Here is a 16,233-nt window from a genome sequence, read left to right on the forward strand (position 1 = left end):
ACATTCAACACTACACTGACGTGGTGGTGTGTGCAACTCTATAGATGCTTTCACTTATATCTTGAGGAAAAACATTTACAATTTTGTGGCCACGTCAGTGCAATGCTGAACACAGTGTCTTAAGATATCAATTTAACAATTTTAAAGAAAATAATTTAAATGGTTTGACTCATATGACATGAAAAAAAAAAAAAAAAACCTCAATGATTCAAGTCAATGTCGATGGGGGCAAAACAAGTCGAAGTGCTAAGTTTTTAAGAGAAATTATATTGCTGCCCCAATTCATATGAAAATAACCAGCCAATTAGTACACATCTTGGAGTGGCATTACCAAAAGTTGGTGTGGTAGTAGAAACTATTTTTGAAACCATAGTGATGACTATTATTTATTTTTTCTTTTTTACCAGCGCATCCACCCAATGTCTTCTTCAAACCTAACAAACAAATAAAGGAAGAGAGTAAGAGAGGAGTCATGATAAATAGAAAAGAGGAGAATGAACATGAGAGAGATAGAGGTTTCCCATCGATGCAATACTCCATGGTATGCCAACGTCAATCGTCCATAGTCACAATATGTTATTTTCTTCCTCTCTCTCTCCTTTATTTTTTTGGGTTGTTGTTTTTTTTTCGTCTTTTTTCAAGATTTTTACAAGGTTGTAAGAATTAGCAGAATCAAAAATGAATTCAACCTACCACCCCCGAAATAATAGGGCAAATGGAAGTAATGAACAAATGTTCCCACACCTGTGCTACAATTCATATACATCAAGGTCAACAAATATTTGGTGTGGGTATGCAGGTCTACATGCTATATATAGATGCCATTTTCAAAAGAAAAATGCTAAATTGACTTCATACAACACTACACTACGTTGACATGACAGTATGTATAGGATTGAAATTAAATGGAGAAAAATCCATGATTACATACATACTACCACATCAACACAGTGTTATACGAAATCAATGTAGAAGAACTCTTTTCAAAATGCCCAGGGAGAACCAACATGTAACACAAAAACTGTTGGCTAACAAGCGACAAACCAAGTATCAATTCAGTTAGTGATTTTGTTCATCTTTGAATCGAACCCCACCATGAATCATTAATGATAATATATAATTCCCAAAAGTTGTCCCTTCATTGTTTTGGATTAATCAAATTTGTGTTCCAACCGCATGCATTTGACCAAGTTAGTTTACTCTTACAACAAATGGTTGCACGTTTTACATCTTCATCTAATGTATTTCTAGAAAGAACCTTTGCTAGCTCGAAACGATCGTTAATCATTTAGAAGTATAATCAGTACTTTTAATAAATTTTTCTCAACTTACAACTGTGAAGGATGTGTACCAATTTTTTTTTTTTTTTTTTAAATTAACAAGGTTTTTACTATCATTAGCAATGTTCGGATATAATAAGAAAGGGATCGGTAATTATTTTCAATGAAATTTGGTAGGGTAATTTACAATTATTGTGAAATTAGGTTGGGAGATAAATCTGCAGAAATAATTTTTTCTATGTACCGAAAGTATCTAATAAAGATTTTTTTTTGCACGGAAACGCAGGACAGTGCAACCGTAAGATATTACTTCTGATGCTAAGTTGTACAGAAATAATATTGCCAAAGCAGAAATCATTAAATTCATGACTCATTTTTATTGCCACCACCGGTTTTATAGTTTGGAAGATATTTTTCATCAAGTAACACAAAATAAAAATCCAACGACTAGGATTTAACCTCAGATTAAGTATCTTTGTAATATCAAAATTTGATTATAGAGTCACGATAATCTGATTACTCCATGTGGTATACTCAATCGACTATTTGATATGATAAGTTCGGAAATCATAGATCTGCAGTCCTTGAGATACACGGCTGTGGGGTAGTCAGATTATTATGATACTTAAATATATTTTATGGATCCAATAAAGTTCAAATGGTTTAGACTAGTTGGATTGGATCCATAAGGTTTGTGGGTACTAATCTGTTCAGAAAATCAGATTATAACAGTGGCTTTACTTTTGAAAAAAAATTCTTAAAAGTTGGGGATGAGTATTGAAAGGCTAATCAATGGGTCAATTTCAACATCAATGATGATTTTAACTTTTATAGTGTATTATATTATGATGAATAGTATAGAAAAAGGTGAAATCAAAATTAAAATAGATTATTAAATATTTAATTATCAATTAAACATTTGATATTTAATAATTACCATATATGATGAGATTAAAAAGAAAAAATATTGGGGATACAAAAAGTTTAAAGCATATAATGATGAAAAGAAAAGAAATCATGAGTTGAAGAGTCACAAATGCAGGTCAAAACAACAGAAACAATCTAATCTAATCTAATTTCTGCTATATAAAGTTTAGGTTTTTTTTTATATATATATAAAGGAGTGACAAACTGTAAGTATATTAACAGGAAGAAACGTGGCACATGGAAAGCTTTTCTGAAAGCTGGATGAAAAGTAGTTAATGGAACCATGCGGGATCCATGTGAAGTTGTGCCACGTGTCAGAATATCTCTGAGCTGTATATGGTTTTGAGGATGGTTGAAGAGAGTAGTAAAATCGTTGGGAGTAGGTGAAGTGGACGACACGAGCCTTAAAGCCTCGGAGAACGCCTTTCTATGTTAATGTAATAAAAAGAAGTAGAGGTGATGCCTGGTGGCTTAATAAAAATTGAGTCGCACAAGCACGTGGTCAGCTGTTTCTCATGTCTTTTTCTTTTCGAAATTAAAGAGGCCGTGAAATTTGGTACTACGGCGTCCTCACTCCTCGCTACCTCTCCGAATTCGCTGTTGAGCAGGCGTGTATGGTAACCTGTTAACTTAACACTAAACCACCACGTGGATATTTCTAGTTGATTTTATTTTAGAGGGCTTCTCTTGGCACCCCAAGTTTTACTTATTATATTCTAATTAAAATAAGTAAAACTTGGGATCTCTCTCTCTCTGTCTCTGTCTCTGTCTCTCTCTTTTGTTAAAATTCTATTTTTGGGTTTAAGATTTTATATGAGCCTATTGATAATTATAAACAACTACTGAAATTATTTGAATGAGTATTATAATGTTTTGTAATGTTAGGATGATAATTTGACCCAAAACTTTATAATGTTTGAATGACGTGTTTTAATAAATATTTATGGAATTTGAAGTATAATAAGTAAAATCCAAGGTGTTAATAATAATTTTCATATTTTAAGATAATTAACTTTTAACAAAAGATAACGAAAGTCTAGACAAAATCGGTGGGTGAGTGAATGTGAATGTTTGATAGGGTCAAAAGTTGTATGATTTATTTTTAATATATACTTTTTAAATTAAATAAAAAAGCAAGTCAAAATTTGTTGAAAATTAGAGACTAAGTGACCATTCACTTTCAAGGTCTTGGATCATAAAAGAAAAATAGCTTATTTTTTTCAAATTTTATTTTATTTGTATAAATCAGATTTAAACAAGAGGGGTGTGTGGTATTTTTCTTTAATGTGGCTCACTTTTCATGGTAGATACATCGTTACAAGGAATTACAGGAAAATGGTATTATATAAGAATCACATGTTTAGCATGTGATTTGTTGAAATCAAAGTGCACACTTAGAAAAGTGCTTTCTCGTTAAATTAGTCTCAAGACAATGAAATGGATTTGTTGAGAGAATGATTATTGATATTTGATTGTCTTTGAATTTTTTTTAAAGAAAAATTGATTTTGGAAAAAACTTTGAAATCTTTGACAAAGGACGATTCGATTTGCTTATGAAAAATGCAGAATCATAGACTTATAAACACGGAAAAAAAAAAAAAGATCTCACATGTTTTTCGCATGCAATAATAGAATGACCTTAATTAAGAGTGACTCAACTACTAGACATCCATTGTGGTCAGAAAAATTTATATTTCACGATTTTAAGAAAATTTGGATAGGACCCACTCACTGATCAAAATTCAAAAGCATTAGATGTATGCCACGTGTTTAAATTTCTTCCTATTAAGAGTAAGGATCCATTCTCTCCCTCCCAAGTCCCACCATTCTTTCACGCACCCACGCCACACACACACACAGATACATCAACGCGGTTTCCATATTTAATTCCTTCTCTCTCTCTTCTACGCAGATCAATCATCAATGTCGGTGTTAGTTGTTAAATCTCCTGTCCCCTTTAATTTTTGAAACAAACCAACTCGATCAAGAGAGAGAGAGAGAGATGGGGTTCTCTGGTAAGGGAAAGAACAGCAATGAAGGGTGGGGATTGGGTTTGCTCTTGGTTTTCTTCCCTGAAGAAGAAGACAAATACACCGACAAGAAAAAGAAACTCTCCTCTGCTTCTTCATCCTCTTTCAAATCCACAACCAGTAGTGGTAGCGGTAACACTAATCTCCTTTCCTCCAAAGCTCAATCAACAATCTCAATTTGCGCTCTCTTCGTCTTCTTCACTCTTCTCCTCTTCACCCTCTGCACTTTCGAACCCAATGTCTCCACCAATCCATCCTCTTCCACCAAAATTGAATTGGGTTTCCCTCGAAGATGGCTCTCTGAGAAGAATTACAACAAGGATGGTAAGAACAAGGGCAAACGATCCTCTTCTTCTTCTTCTTCTATGTCTCTTGCTTTGCAGGGTATGGGTACTCTGTTCAGGAGAGGAACCAGAGGTATGAGTGATCTCATTGTTGCCCATTTAATGGAGGACACTACAGATGATGAAATTCGATTGTTTCTCAGAACTCTCCATAGATCTGGTCTCACATCTACAGCTGATATCGTCTTCATCTTTCCTTCTCCCATCGTTTCCTCCAATTTTTCAACCATAATTCAACAAGAAAACGAGTCATTCTTGAAACTCGTTCACAACTACAGAAATCGCATCAATGATTCATCCACAATCAACGGTTTCGATGTGACCCAATTCGTCAAATCTGATGAGAAGGAGAAACAAGGAGGAGGAGAGCCGTTGTGGGGGCGAAGGATCATTCATAGTAATTACAGCAACCCAGATGAGGAAGAAGAAAAAACAGAGTTAAACGAGTTGAGTTGGGGATCGGTAGTGGGTTTTGAAGCTTCAGAACTCGATCCGGAGGACTCGCTATCTGGGTTCTTAGATCATGTACCGATTCGTCTGAGGAGATGGGCTTGTTATCCAATGCTTCTAGGCCGGGTCCGGCGGAATTTCAAGCACCTTATGCTTGTAGATGTCAAGGACGTGGTTGTACTCGGAGATCCACTCGTTCGAGTCAGGAATCGGAATACTGAGTCAGTATATCTATGGACTACAGATAACAAGAAACACGGTCGAAGAAACTCGGAGAAAAATCACTCTCACAACAACAACAACAACAAGAAGGAAACGAAGTCGATGACTGGCGATGTGATAATGGGTGGAATTCGAGGGATTCGAAGGTTATCAAATGCGATGTTGAATGAGATTGTGAGAGCTGCAATCCTTATCCAACACAAAACCAAGAACTCGGTTTCTGATTCAGCAATTCTGAGTCAACTCTCTCGTAATGAGTCGTTATTGAAGAACGTAAATATAAACATTGTGACAAGTGAGTCGTCGATTCCTGATATGAGTTCAGTCGTTGGTGCGAACTGGCCTTCTTCTTTCTTCCTTGTTCATCGCGGCGGTAATAGAAATGTTGATTTTAATTCTATACTTGTGAGAGAAATCTGTTTATCTACATTAGATTCTTCTTCTGTTTATAGAGATTGTTTAGTCAAAGAAGAAATATAATTAAAGAGACAAGTAGTAGTTTTACATATTTTCTTTTTTTTTTTTTGAAAATTTTATGTTTATATTGGAATAATAAATAGATCGTCTATTGGTGTTTATTCTTCTCCTTGAGATTTTTATTTATTTAGGTAATTTTTTAATAGATATTTTAGAATTACAAAAAGTGTCCTATTTTAATTAAAAATTAAAAATTAGTGTTTCATATAAGAAAGAAATTTTTTTCCTCTTTTATGTAAAATATTTTAATTATGAAGATGGTAATTTTTCAAAAAAAAAAAAAAAAAAACCATTTTTGTTTAAAGAGGTTTGAGAATTTTTCTTTAATAAAAAAAAAAAAAAGAGAAATAATTTTGCAGAGAAAATTTCGGATTTTGGGAAAACCTTGTACAAGTTTATTAGCTACTATTCATCACCGACTCTCTCTCTCTCTCTAATACTGGAAAGAAACAGTTAATTTGAGAAAAGAGGTCGGTAGAGTCTGAGTGGTTGCGAGTCATTCTACGCAAACGACAGATCAACATGATTAAATGATCATGATATTATTTAATGGTCAGAAAATTAAAATGGGTCCGACTACAGCATGCAACGCAAGTACAAGCATTAGATCTTTTGTCAGACTAGTCTACCCTTTTTATAGTTTCTCTTACTTTCCGTTTTCTTCGTTCGTTGGAGATGGTGAAAGTGATTTTGAGGATCTCATTTTGTGTTTCTTCTTCTTCTTCTAAATAGAGAGAGAGAAAGTCACGATGGGAATGTGAAGCAACTAAGCGTAGGTAGTTGCGATCGCATTCATTAAAACCACGTGCCTTTGAATGCTAATTTACGCGCCCCTATCCTTTCTTTCTTTTGGTTCTACTGTCATACAATCCAATTACCTTGGGCTGTCAACCTAGTAGATTCACTAGCTAAGCTGACCCACGAAGGAAAAAAAAAAAAAAAGTCTTATTAAGATTCATCCACCATCAAAATAAAACCTCGAGATTTATATGTGAAACTCTAAAAAATTAGGGTTAGGGATTTTATATTCTATATATGTGAAACTCTAAAATAACAATCCAAAATCTAAAAAATACGTCGAAGAATTCAAATCAAATACCTCGTAATTTTTTATTTTTTTTTATTATAAAAAGAATACTTTTATTTGATAATACACCTTGACCTCATTCTACTTCGTCACGTAACCAAAATCCCTTGATTTTCCTAATGAAAATGACTAAAATGCTTTCCAAGGAGTTAAAAGTCCTTGATTTTTTTTTTTCCAAATCAATCATTTTTAACATCTTGAATAAAATCTCTCGTTTCAATCTTAAGATACTAAAGTTTTTATTATAAGCTAGAGAATGCAAAACGATTGTGACTTGTTTTAAGAAAAAATAAAAATCAACGATGGTGTGTATATTGAGAAGAAAAAAATGATTTCACCTTGAAGATAATGGCATTAAGAGGGCTTTGACCAACACAACAACAAAAGTAAAAGATCAACTTCCATCTTCGTCCATTTTGAAGAGTAGAAAAACAATGGAGAGGGTCGAGTGAAAAATAATAACCAATGGTGGGTTTACATTTTTCTTTTCTTTTTTTAAAGAATGTATATGCTATTATGACCGATAACAAAGGTAGAAAAAATATATATCTTCTACTATTAGCCCCACAATTATTATTAATTTTAATTTATAAAGGTCTTAGTTGCCCCAACGTGGATAAAATCCTAACTCCACCCTTGACAACAAGAGTATAAGTTTGGGCTAGGGCACAATCTTATTGTTTCCAATAGGGTTAGGAATATGGACCGCCCGAAACTTGCCATTAAAAGAATTCTTAAAGAATACATTTTAGATAAAATCTTCTATTTGTTGATGATTCTTTTAATTTGGCAATCTTTTTGGTTGAAACACGAGGACTTTTGCTAAGGTGGGCACCAAGATTCCTTATCCGTACTTACACATTGTGGAGCAGCATATATAATTCTATAAAATAGGGCTGTTTTGAGTTTTATAATTTGGATATTAATGGGTTGGCTGTTGGTATACAAGTGTTGTTTTCTACTTCCCAAAATTGATTATCTTTGTACTTTATGGGACATATAAAAAAGTGTAAATCTCATCCCAATTTGAATTGGTTTTAAATTTTTCTTAATCATGAGTCCCTTTTTTAATTTATTGATTTTGTGGGAATCCAAAATCTGAATATTGATCAAATATGTTTTTTCAGAAAAAAAGCTAAAAGCTAAACTCTCCGTTCCTGAAGCATAGGATTCTTGTTTCAATACTTACCTTCTAGAAACTAGGATTTTTTTTGTTGCTGTTGTTGTTGTAAAGTTTGTGTTTGATCTTTAAGATGATCGGACGGTTGAGAATGGATAGAATGGGAACCTTGTACACATCACATGAAAGTTGTGTGTCGCAAGCAGAACTTCACGAGTGATTGTTGTTAGGGGATGGTCCACTATCTATATAATAAATATAATATACTACGTAAGGTTTTAGTGCTAGAGGTGGGACGGGACCACGGATGAATTTGACATTTTCTATTACAGAGGAATATGTGTAACATGTGTGAACTTGGGACTCGGTGGTTATTAATTATATATATAAACTTTGAAGGAATGTACCAAGTTAGGTTTATTTTTTATTATTAAGAATTAAAGATTCTTGTAATAATTTATAATAGTAGATTTTTTATTAAAATAGTAAGTGATAGGTAAGATAAATTATGAATTGTGATAATGTGATTACCCCACGTGATACACTCAATCGACTCTCTTGATTTGACAAGTTTGGAAACTGTAGATTTATATGTCTCGGGATACATGATAGCACTTTCCTATAAAAAGTGTATCTCGAGACGTATAAATCTACGGCTCTCAAACTTGTCACATTAGGAGAGTTGGTTGAGTGTGCCACGTGAGATAGTCACATTATCACGACTCATAAATTATACAATTTTTTTTTTCGTACAATATCATTGCTTGGGTATTATAGCACATTCCTATGTAATATTTTATGGTAAAAATAGAAAGTAAACTAACTGTAAAGGTACGTAAGGGCGAGTGCGTTCGAATTGTTATTATCTAAAACTTTTAAATTATTTTAATAATATTTCTTTAGATAAAGAAGATTAAAAGAAAGACATCTAGTGAATAATTATTTGTATGATAAATAAAAGGGTAATATTGAGTCACCCTCCTAGTTTTGGTGAAAATTAGAGATAGCCCATGTTTCCAAACTGATGACATATTAAGTATAGGGTGGTCTTACATGAGAAATTACCATAAAATGGTTGAAATGCCTTCATTTTAGAGGGAAAATCAAAGATTTTGGTGGGTACTTGAGTAATTGTAAGGCTAAAGTCTAGGGACATGTCATCAGTTTTAAAACATTCTTGGGATGTATATGTCCAATTTTCACCTAAACCTGGAGTAGATACCTCAAAATTGCCCAAAATAAAGAATTGAAAGAAAGAAAGAGGAGTTTATTTTAAGGGTCAGAGCTTATATATTCTTTTTATGACATTCTCTTGTGGTCCAACAATCTCATAATATATCCATAAGAGAAAATAATTTAAGGCCTATCATACATGTTAGATGGTTTGGTCTTTTCTTCTGTGTTGGCCCTGAATGCTTAAGGTTTTTTGATCAATTATATCCAAAGTAAAAGACAAGCCACCGACGCCAATAATTGTTGCCTCGTGTCATCATCATCAGCCTATATTACAGACAAATTAAATTGGTGGATGGAAACAAATGAAGAACTACCAATTATTTATTTATTTCTAATTTAGAATTTCAGTTTGACTGAGGAGGGTTAGGTTGGTGGGTTTACTAGGGAAAGAATCTAACCCCAATAATATCTGCTTTTCACGTTCATGGGGTGAAAAGTTTTAATTAGTTTAGGGTACCCCACCCTTGATGACTTCTTCATAAGTGAAAAAAAAGAAAGAAAGAATATTTTAGGTCTCCTACACTTCACTCTCTCCCTCCTTCAAGGAAATGGTTAAAATTGGCAAAAGGGTAGTGTCCCATTCACTTCAAATAATAATTTATTTCTAATGGATTAGGGGAAAAAAAACTAAAAATATCTCTATTATTATATTTTTTTCAAAGATGATTTTAATCCATCATCCTCCCTCTCCTCTCCTCCCCTCTCTTTGTTATTTCATCTCTTTCTACTTAATATATTGAATATTATATGTGTGTATATATATATATATAAGATTAGGATTATAATTGATGTATCTTTATCTTACCAATTTTTAGTTATTTATTATATAAACTCCATTAGTCTTCATGTAATTTTATTTCTTTGTAATAATAAAAATGATTAGAATGCAATCTAACAAGCCATTGAATCTGGATTGGAATCTGACTGAATCTTTAATGGACTAATTATCGATCAAATCGAATAGGATCCTTTGAAAGACCTATTTAATTCAAAAGTTTATTTGCATATTTGATGCGGATCTCTAGGATTAAAGCCCATATAAAACCCTTAGTTGGAGTGAAGATATTTGTGGTTCACTAAAGCTCAGAAATCATCAGGTACACGCTCTATCATGCAAGCGTGGACTTAGTTTGCAAGATCTAGTCTGATTTGCTGTAGTAGGGTTGGTCTAAGTCAAAGAGCACTTAGAATGTGCGCCATTTGTGAATTTCCTATATGGAATCAATATTCAAGACCAAAGACTTTTTTACACAAACGAGTAATTATTTATGTAATAGAAATCATTCTGAATGGTTGGTCCATTGGTTCACATTGTTGGAGAATGTTAAGGGTAGATCTGAGAGGTCCACAGGCATGTGCTAGCTTTTGTAGAACATGGGGTCATATTATCTCAAGTCAACTGGACTGGATTACGAATCATTCCTCGGGATGTGTAAAAATATAATTAATTACATCATATGATGTGTATCTCGAAGATTTAGTTTTTTTTTTTACTTGGGCACATCATGCTCCCATCCTCTCGAATAAAATAACCAAACCTATCCATGAAAAGGATGTATTTGGGTTCCTTTGGATAATGCAGGTATTCAATTTTGTATGCGACACCTAGACCAGAATATCTGGCTTCTCTAGTAAGGGAATCTAAAATATCTTCTAATGTAGCATTCATTATTTGGACAACCACTTTGGATAAAATTTTAACAGATCAACTGTGAAAGACTCCTATATATATATATATATACATAGTAAGGCAAATAGGAGTCTGTAGTACTGCTACATTATGCCTTAGGAATGGAGATGTGTGCTTTCTTTCATTTGTTGAGATACATATGATAATGCAAGAAATGGATTTCAATGTTACAGAACAAGAGGTGTGAGGTGTCATCTTGAATGTTGAAACCTTCAGGTTCAAATGGACATAAATGTTTGTCAATAATGAGACTATATTATACATAGGGTGAGATATTATTTTGATTTCTTATCCTTTGCAGTAGATATATCTCTTTGACCTCCCAAGTACCTTGGTACTTTTATACTTCTAGTGGCATTAATCCCTTTAACACATTTACATATTAAAAATGCCCAATCACCTAATGTTACATAAAAAATAAAAATAAAATGGGAAAATCTGATAAGAATTGAGAATAGTAGCATACCCTTACGATTCTCAAGTTTTCTACTCGCGAATCTTCTGAATTCCAGTCCAACGAGCATAGTCCACCCACCTGTTCAAATCCATGCATTTTGTGGATCATAAAGGAAAAACTACAGAGTTTTCAAGATAATATTTGAAAAGAAAGGTCGTGAATCTCACATCAATGATCCCAAGAAAGTGTTGCCTGTCCGGACAACAAAGCAGATTGCACTCAATACAAGTTTGTGCTGGTGTAGAAGGGGTTCTAAAATACGTTGTTCAATTACACCAGCCAGTACTTGGTACCTGTTGAATGAAGAATATATCGTCAGTAGATCTCTAAACTACAAGCCCTAAAAGCTGGAGGCCAAGAGTACATTTTAACTAACTACTTTTAACAGTTTCCAATCTCCTCGGGGTCCTTGTGTCAACCCAACACAATCTGGTTATAGGATATGTCTTGGGCATAATTTGCAGTGCTCAGATATAAAATGAGAAATACTAAAAAGTATTCGGAAAAGAAAAAAAAAACATGGAAAATTTGATATAAAGCATGATATAAATTATGTGTTTCTCATCTCGCAAAAGTCAAAGTTGTTCTCATTATTGATTTTATTTTTTGGTAAAAATAGTAATGATGTGGAGTGAGAACGTATGTGGACACACTTGGATTAACAGAAGACATAGCCATTAGAAAGAATCAAATGGAGAAACAAGATTTGTTCAGCCTGATCTTATTTTTTAATTTTTTCAGCCAAAAGAAGAACTAAAAAAAACTCAAGACACTTCCTGACATCGAGTTCCATCTAAAAATAAGGTCCTCAAAGAAGGATCCTCTAAACTCCTCACGGTTTATAGATTATGAAAAGGCCTTGGTGATCATGATTTTTTTAAGTAAGACTGTGTTTCCAATTCAGGATAAGCGGACATTCAGAGAACTACTGTGTGACCTTGGCAAAGACAGTTCCAAGGTAACTACCAGATTAGAAATCAGAGATTAAAGTATGTGATCAACATTCTTTAAAAACTCAAGAAGAGATGAAGAAAATATCCTCTAGTTGACATATAAAAGAAGTCCACATACCTAAGATTGCTCGAAACAGCCATGTAGACACCATAGGCAACACTAGTTGATAGAATGGGGACATCCTCTGCTTCACCGGCAAAGGACTTATCAATTGCCTTTCTTGCATTAATTAAGGCATTTGTTATACCTGTACCAACCTAGAATACAGTTGATTTCCGTCACCATCATATAGTACTACTAACAAGTAAAATACAAATGACTTGGGGATCTTAGCTTAATTTGTAAAGAAGCATTGACATTAAATTGTTTGAGTAATGGTTCACCAAACAGAAAATATGAAGGTGAAAGAGAAATAACAAGCTATCCCAACATATCACAACAAAGATAGGAAATTGCAGTTCAGATAGATCAAAACATACATACAAACAAACAAAAAATGGAGATTTCCCATATTAGACCCATGGTTTGCTGGTAATTTTCTAAACAAGCATTGCACAACATATAATGTAAACATTTGAAATTTTAAATGCGCAACTTATCAAAAAAAATATACATAAGAATTTAAAATGCACTACTTACCAAAAAATATATATATAAGAAACTTAAAATGCACGGGTGAAACTTGGGGAATCAAAACATGCAGAACCACCTATAAGGTATGTTTTTTAACATGACCAAACACGAGTAGCACCAGGCTTGTCTGGTTGAAGGCTTGGATTTAACACTCTCTTTAAAGCTTCCACTAGTGGTTCTCGGGAATTGATTCAGTGTTATAGAGTGGGCATCCAAGAGGATGAATAGTTGGTTCTTGACATTTAACTTGCTCAACTAATTGGATTTTCAATAAACACAAGGACCAATGTTGATTCGACTTGCTGGCAAAGAAGGTACAATACATGTAACGTTTTTATATTGAAAATGGCTCTGACTACTTGCCTATGTTTGTTTTAAATATACTTCCGATCTTTACTTGTACAAGAAAGGTAATTACTTTAAACTGTATTTGGTACAAGTCAATTTCAAGAAAGGACATTATTTTAGTTTTATCATTTTAACTTAACATCATAATATATGTTGCACACATAATTTAATGTGACAACTTATCTACAACAAGTATATGCATAGAAATAATAACAGCTGGGTTAAAAACAATAGTGCAGAGATGCCTGAAGTTAAAAAAAATCAATTTCAGCATCAAGCAATTTATGGGAGAAAAATTCTAGAAAACTACACTAAAAATTAATCTAAACCATAAAGATTTCCCTACCAGAGATGCACCAGTCCCAACTGCAAAAAGTTTCGCCCCATTACGCTGCAGAACAGATTCAGGTTCCATAAGATTTGTAGATTCAGCAATGAATTCAAGGAAGATATGAAGTCATATATGAATTAATAAAATATTATGTTCAATTTACCACTATTGCACCTATTCTCTGTAAGAATGAGTAAGATGTTCCAGCCAAAGCAACCTACAAAGAGGATTAAAGGGCACATAAGTAAATACTAACTCTTATAGAAAACATTTAATTATAATTTAATCCTTTTATTTTAGAGAAATAAACAAGAACCTGAAAGGCATTATCAGGGCATCTGTAGAAGAACTTAGCAATAGGCCCAGCAGTGAGTGCAAGCGGCCCCCGAAGAGAAACAGTAGGAGCAGGAAGCCAAACTAGCATAAAATCAGCAATGATGGCCATTACCTAAGAAGAAAGTGAACTAGAAAGGTAAATGTTAAGAGCCATATGAATTCAAACATTCAATGGAGAAGAAAAATAGTTATTACTTCAAAATAAATGGCACAAATAAAGTGAGCCTTTTGCAACTAGGCAAGACCCTTATAGTAAGAAGATATATATATATACAAATATAGAACAATATATTGTTTCATGATCGATGCCATTATAAGTTTACAACCATATTTGATTTTCTACTATATATTCTAGTAAAAGTCTTCTTAATAATTAAACAAAAAAATTCTAGCAAAAGAAGCAGAACTGGTGTCTTAATAGTCAATAAAATGCTATTATTTGTGTTCTTTAACTACAGTAACTTTCTAGACAAAAGAGTTAGCTACTGTGAGACATTTTCAATTAATCACAAATCTAGGACTCCATAAATTAATGTTTTAGCCAAATCCTAGCATAATGTTTGTAAGTAGTAACTGCTACGATGTTTCAGCTTCAAACCAAAAGAATATATAAATCTGTAGATGTAGTAGTGCTACATTTTATAAAGAAGGGGGAGCTGTACCACGTCAGCAAAAACAAAATCCAGCTCTTTCATAAATTTCTCTCTACGCCGTTCCAACTCTGCCGCAGTCTGTAAAAATGTAATGATTAGGAAAGTGCCGCACATGAAGAATGACTTATTCCAGTAACACAATGACAAAAGATTTCATTGATTGCCTATTAACATAAGTGTAAATGAAAATGAGCACTAATTATTTAAAAAAAAAAAAAAAACAATATTACCCTGGAAATCATGACAGAGACCTATTTTAAATTCTAAAAAATAAAACGCCTAAATCAGTCCATACTGGCCAAGTCAAGACTCAAGACGTGAAGTTGAGTTTCATATTTGGAATTCCTCAGCCAACTCAAATCAGAATCGACTGAGTCTTGAAACCATGATAGATTGCTAGAGACACCAACTTCTTTGTGAATTGTCATAGCTTGGCAGGAAAAAAAAAAAAAAAGTCTTTGTGATGAACTCAAATTATTAAAAGACAATATTACCCCTTAAAAAATCATTATCATCCTTCATCATCATCAAAGCCTTTCCCAAAAAGAATAGGAGTAAACTCAACGAATCCTTTTTTTTTTTTCCTACATTCAAATTATGTTAAATCAAGAATTCTCAATATCTCTGTCAATTCGAAGATCACAGATTTGAATTGATGACTTGATGTCGTGTGATTGATTTCTGCTTCAACTCAAGAACACTAGATAGATAATAAAATTTTAAAAAAAAAACCTTGGTAAAGATGCCGACGCCACACTCTATGGCAACTTTGGTCAAGAACAGATCATCAGCCAACAACCGTTCTTTAAATCCTCCAAATTGAAGCAACCAACGGAACAAAGCTGATTTCTCCAATTCAAAGTACCTAAACATAATTGATCCAGGAATCCTTCCACCATCAATCGCTGAAGCCAGATCCGATGGAATACTATCCAATGACCTCCCAGTTTCAGCTAGGGCCAGAATTGCCTCTGCCTTGTTCTTCTCATTCGCATCTCCTCCTCCACCACCATCTCCTCCTCCTCCTCCACCACCACCTCCGATACTGTTTCCTCCATTACCGCCTGATAAAGCTACTATCACTTGCTTTCGACTCTGGTTCTGATGCCAGTTCACTGGTGTGGATGTCGATGTGATGCAGCAGCGGCCGACTATGTAATTGGAAGGAGAGCTATATAAGGATGAACGGTGGAGATTGAGTTCGGGAAAAGCAAAAGTGCGCGTCGATAGATTGAGAGTAGCGGTGAGTGCCATGCGCGCGTTGATGGTTGTTAGAGTGTCAGTTTTGTTTCTTGTTGCCTTCGATCTTGATGGTGAAGACTGGAGACTGGAGAGTGAGAGACTGTGGAAGAGTGTTAACTCAACTGTCAAGTGTGAGCGAGAACGAGTTAGCCCGGATAAACCATCATCCGTAGGTCTTAGCCGTTTAATGATCCTAGGGATTTATTATGTAGGATCATCCAACGGCCGTTGCTGCTCAACGACCCATACATGTGTCCATGGAAGATAGAATTTAGATAAAAATTTCATGGAACATATGAGGCGAACGACATTTTAACGACTTAATGATGTGGTGCGTCCCGGATCTATCCTATTAACTTCCCCCCCCCCCCCCCCACATCAAGATCCAATCCAAGCCCTTGACTGACTGAAATAAT

At 33.9% G+C, this 16,233-nt stretch overlaps 2 protein-coding genes across 2 annotated transcripts; one reads left to right on the forward strand and one right to left on the reverse strand.

The window, feature by feature from the left end:
- Window positions 1-4,031: 4,031 nt before the first annotated feature.
- Window positions 4,032-5,831, forward strand: LOC147385217 (uncharacterized). The gene has a single exon (XM_086424068.1). It carries the CDS (start codon window positions 4,210-4,212, stop codon window positions 5,731-5,733), a length of 1,524 nt encoding a protein of 507 aa, XP_086280194.1. The 5' UTR covers window positions 4,032-4,209; the 3' UTR covers window positions 5,734-5,831.
- A 5,221-nt stretch (window positions 5,832-11,052) lies between these two features.
- On the reverse strand, window positions 11,053-16,078 carry LOC147385218 (protein RETICULATA-RELATED 4, chloroplastic-like). Its single transcript, XM_086424173.1, has 8 exons — window positions 15,308-16,078; window positions 14,585-14,653; window positions 13,903-14,034; window positions 13,750-13,803; window positions 13,602-13,646; window positions 12,392-12,531; window positions 11,488-11,613; window positions 11,053-11,398 (listed from the first exon to the last, which is right to left on the reverse strand). The coding sequence occupies exons 1-8, from the start codon at window positions 15,827-15,829 to the stop codon at window positions 11,350-11,352; spliced, it is 1,137 nt and encodes a 378-aa protein (XP_086280299.1). The 5' UTR covers window positions 15,830-16,078; the 3' UTR covers window positions 11,053-11,349.
- Window positions 16,079-16,233: the final 155 nt, after the last annotated feature.

Source organism: Akebia trifoliata, chromosome 14 (genome assembly GCF_017979445.1).
Source record: "Akebia trifoliata isolate Shusen 1 chromosome 14, ASM1797944v1, whole genome shotgun sequence".
Taxonomy (NCBI): domain Eukaryota; kingdom Viridiplantae; phylum Streptophyta; class Magnoliopsida; order Ranunculales; family Lardizabalaceae; genus Akebia; species Akebia trifoliata.

Excerpts from the sequence above, each read along its gene's own strand:
- LOC147385217 (XM_086424068.1), top strand. The coding sequence starts at position 4,210 with ATGGGGTTCTCTGGTAAGGGAAAGAACAGCAATGAAGGGTGGGGATTG.
- LOC147385218 (XM_086424173.1), bottom strand. The coding sequence starts at position 15,829 with ATGGCACTCACCGCTACTCTCAATCTATCGACGCGCACTTTTGCTTTT. Across the intron at positions 13,647-13,749 it reads AGAGAATAGGTGCAATAGTG|CGTAATGGGGCGAAACTTTT; the intron begins GTAAATTGAACA and ends TCTGTTCTGCAG. Across the intron at positions 11,614-12,391 it reads GCTGTTTCGAGCAATCTTAG|GTACCAAGTACTGGCTGGTG; the intron begins GTATGTGGACTT and ends TTCATTCAACAG.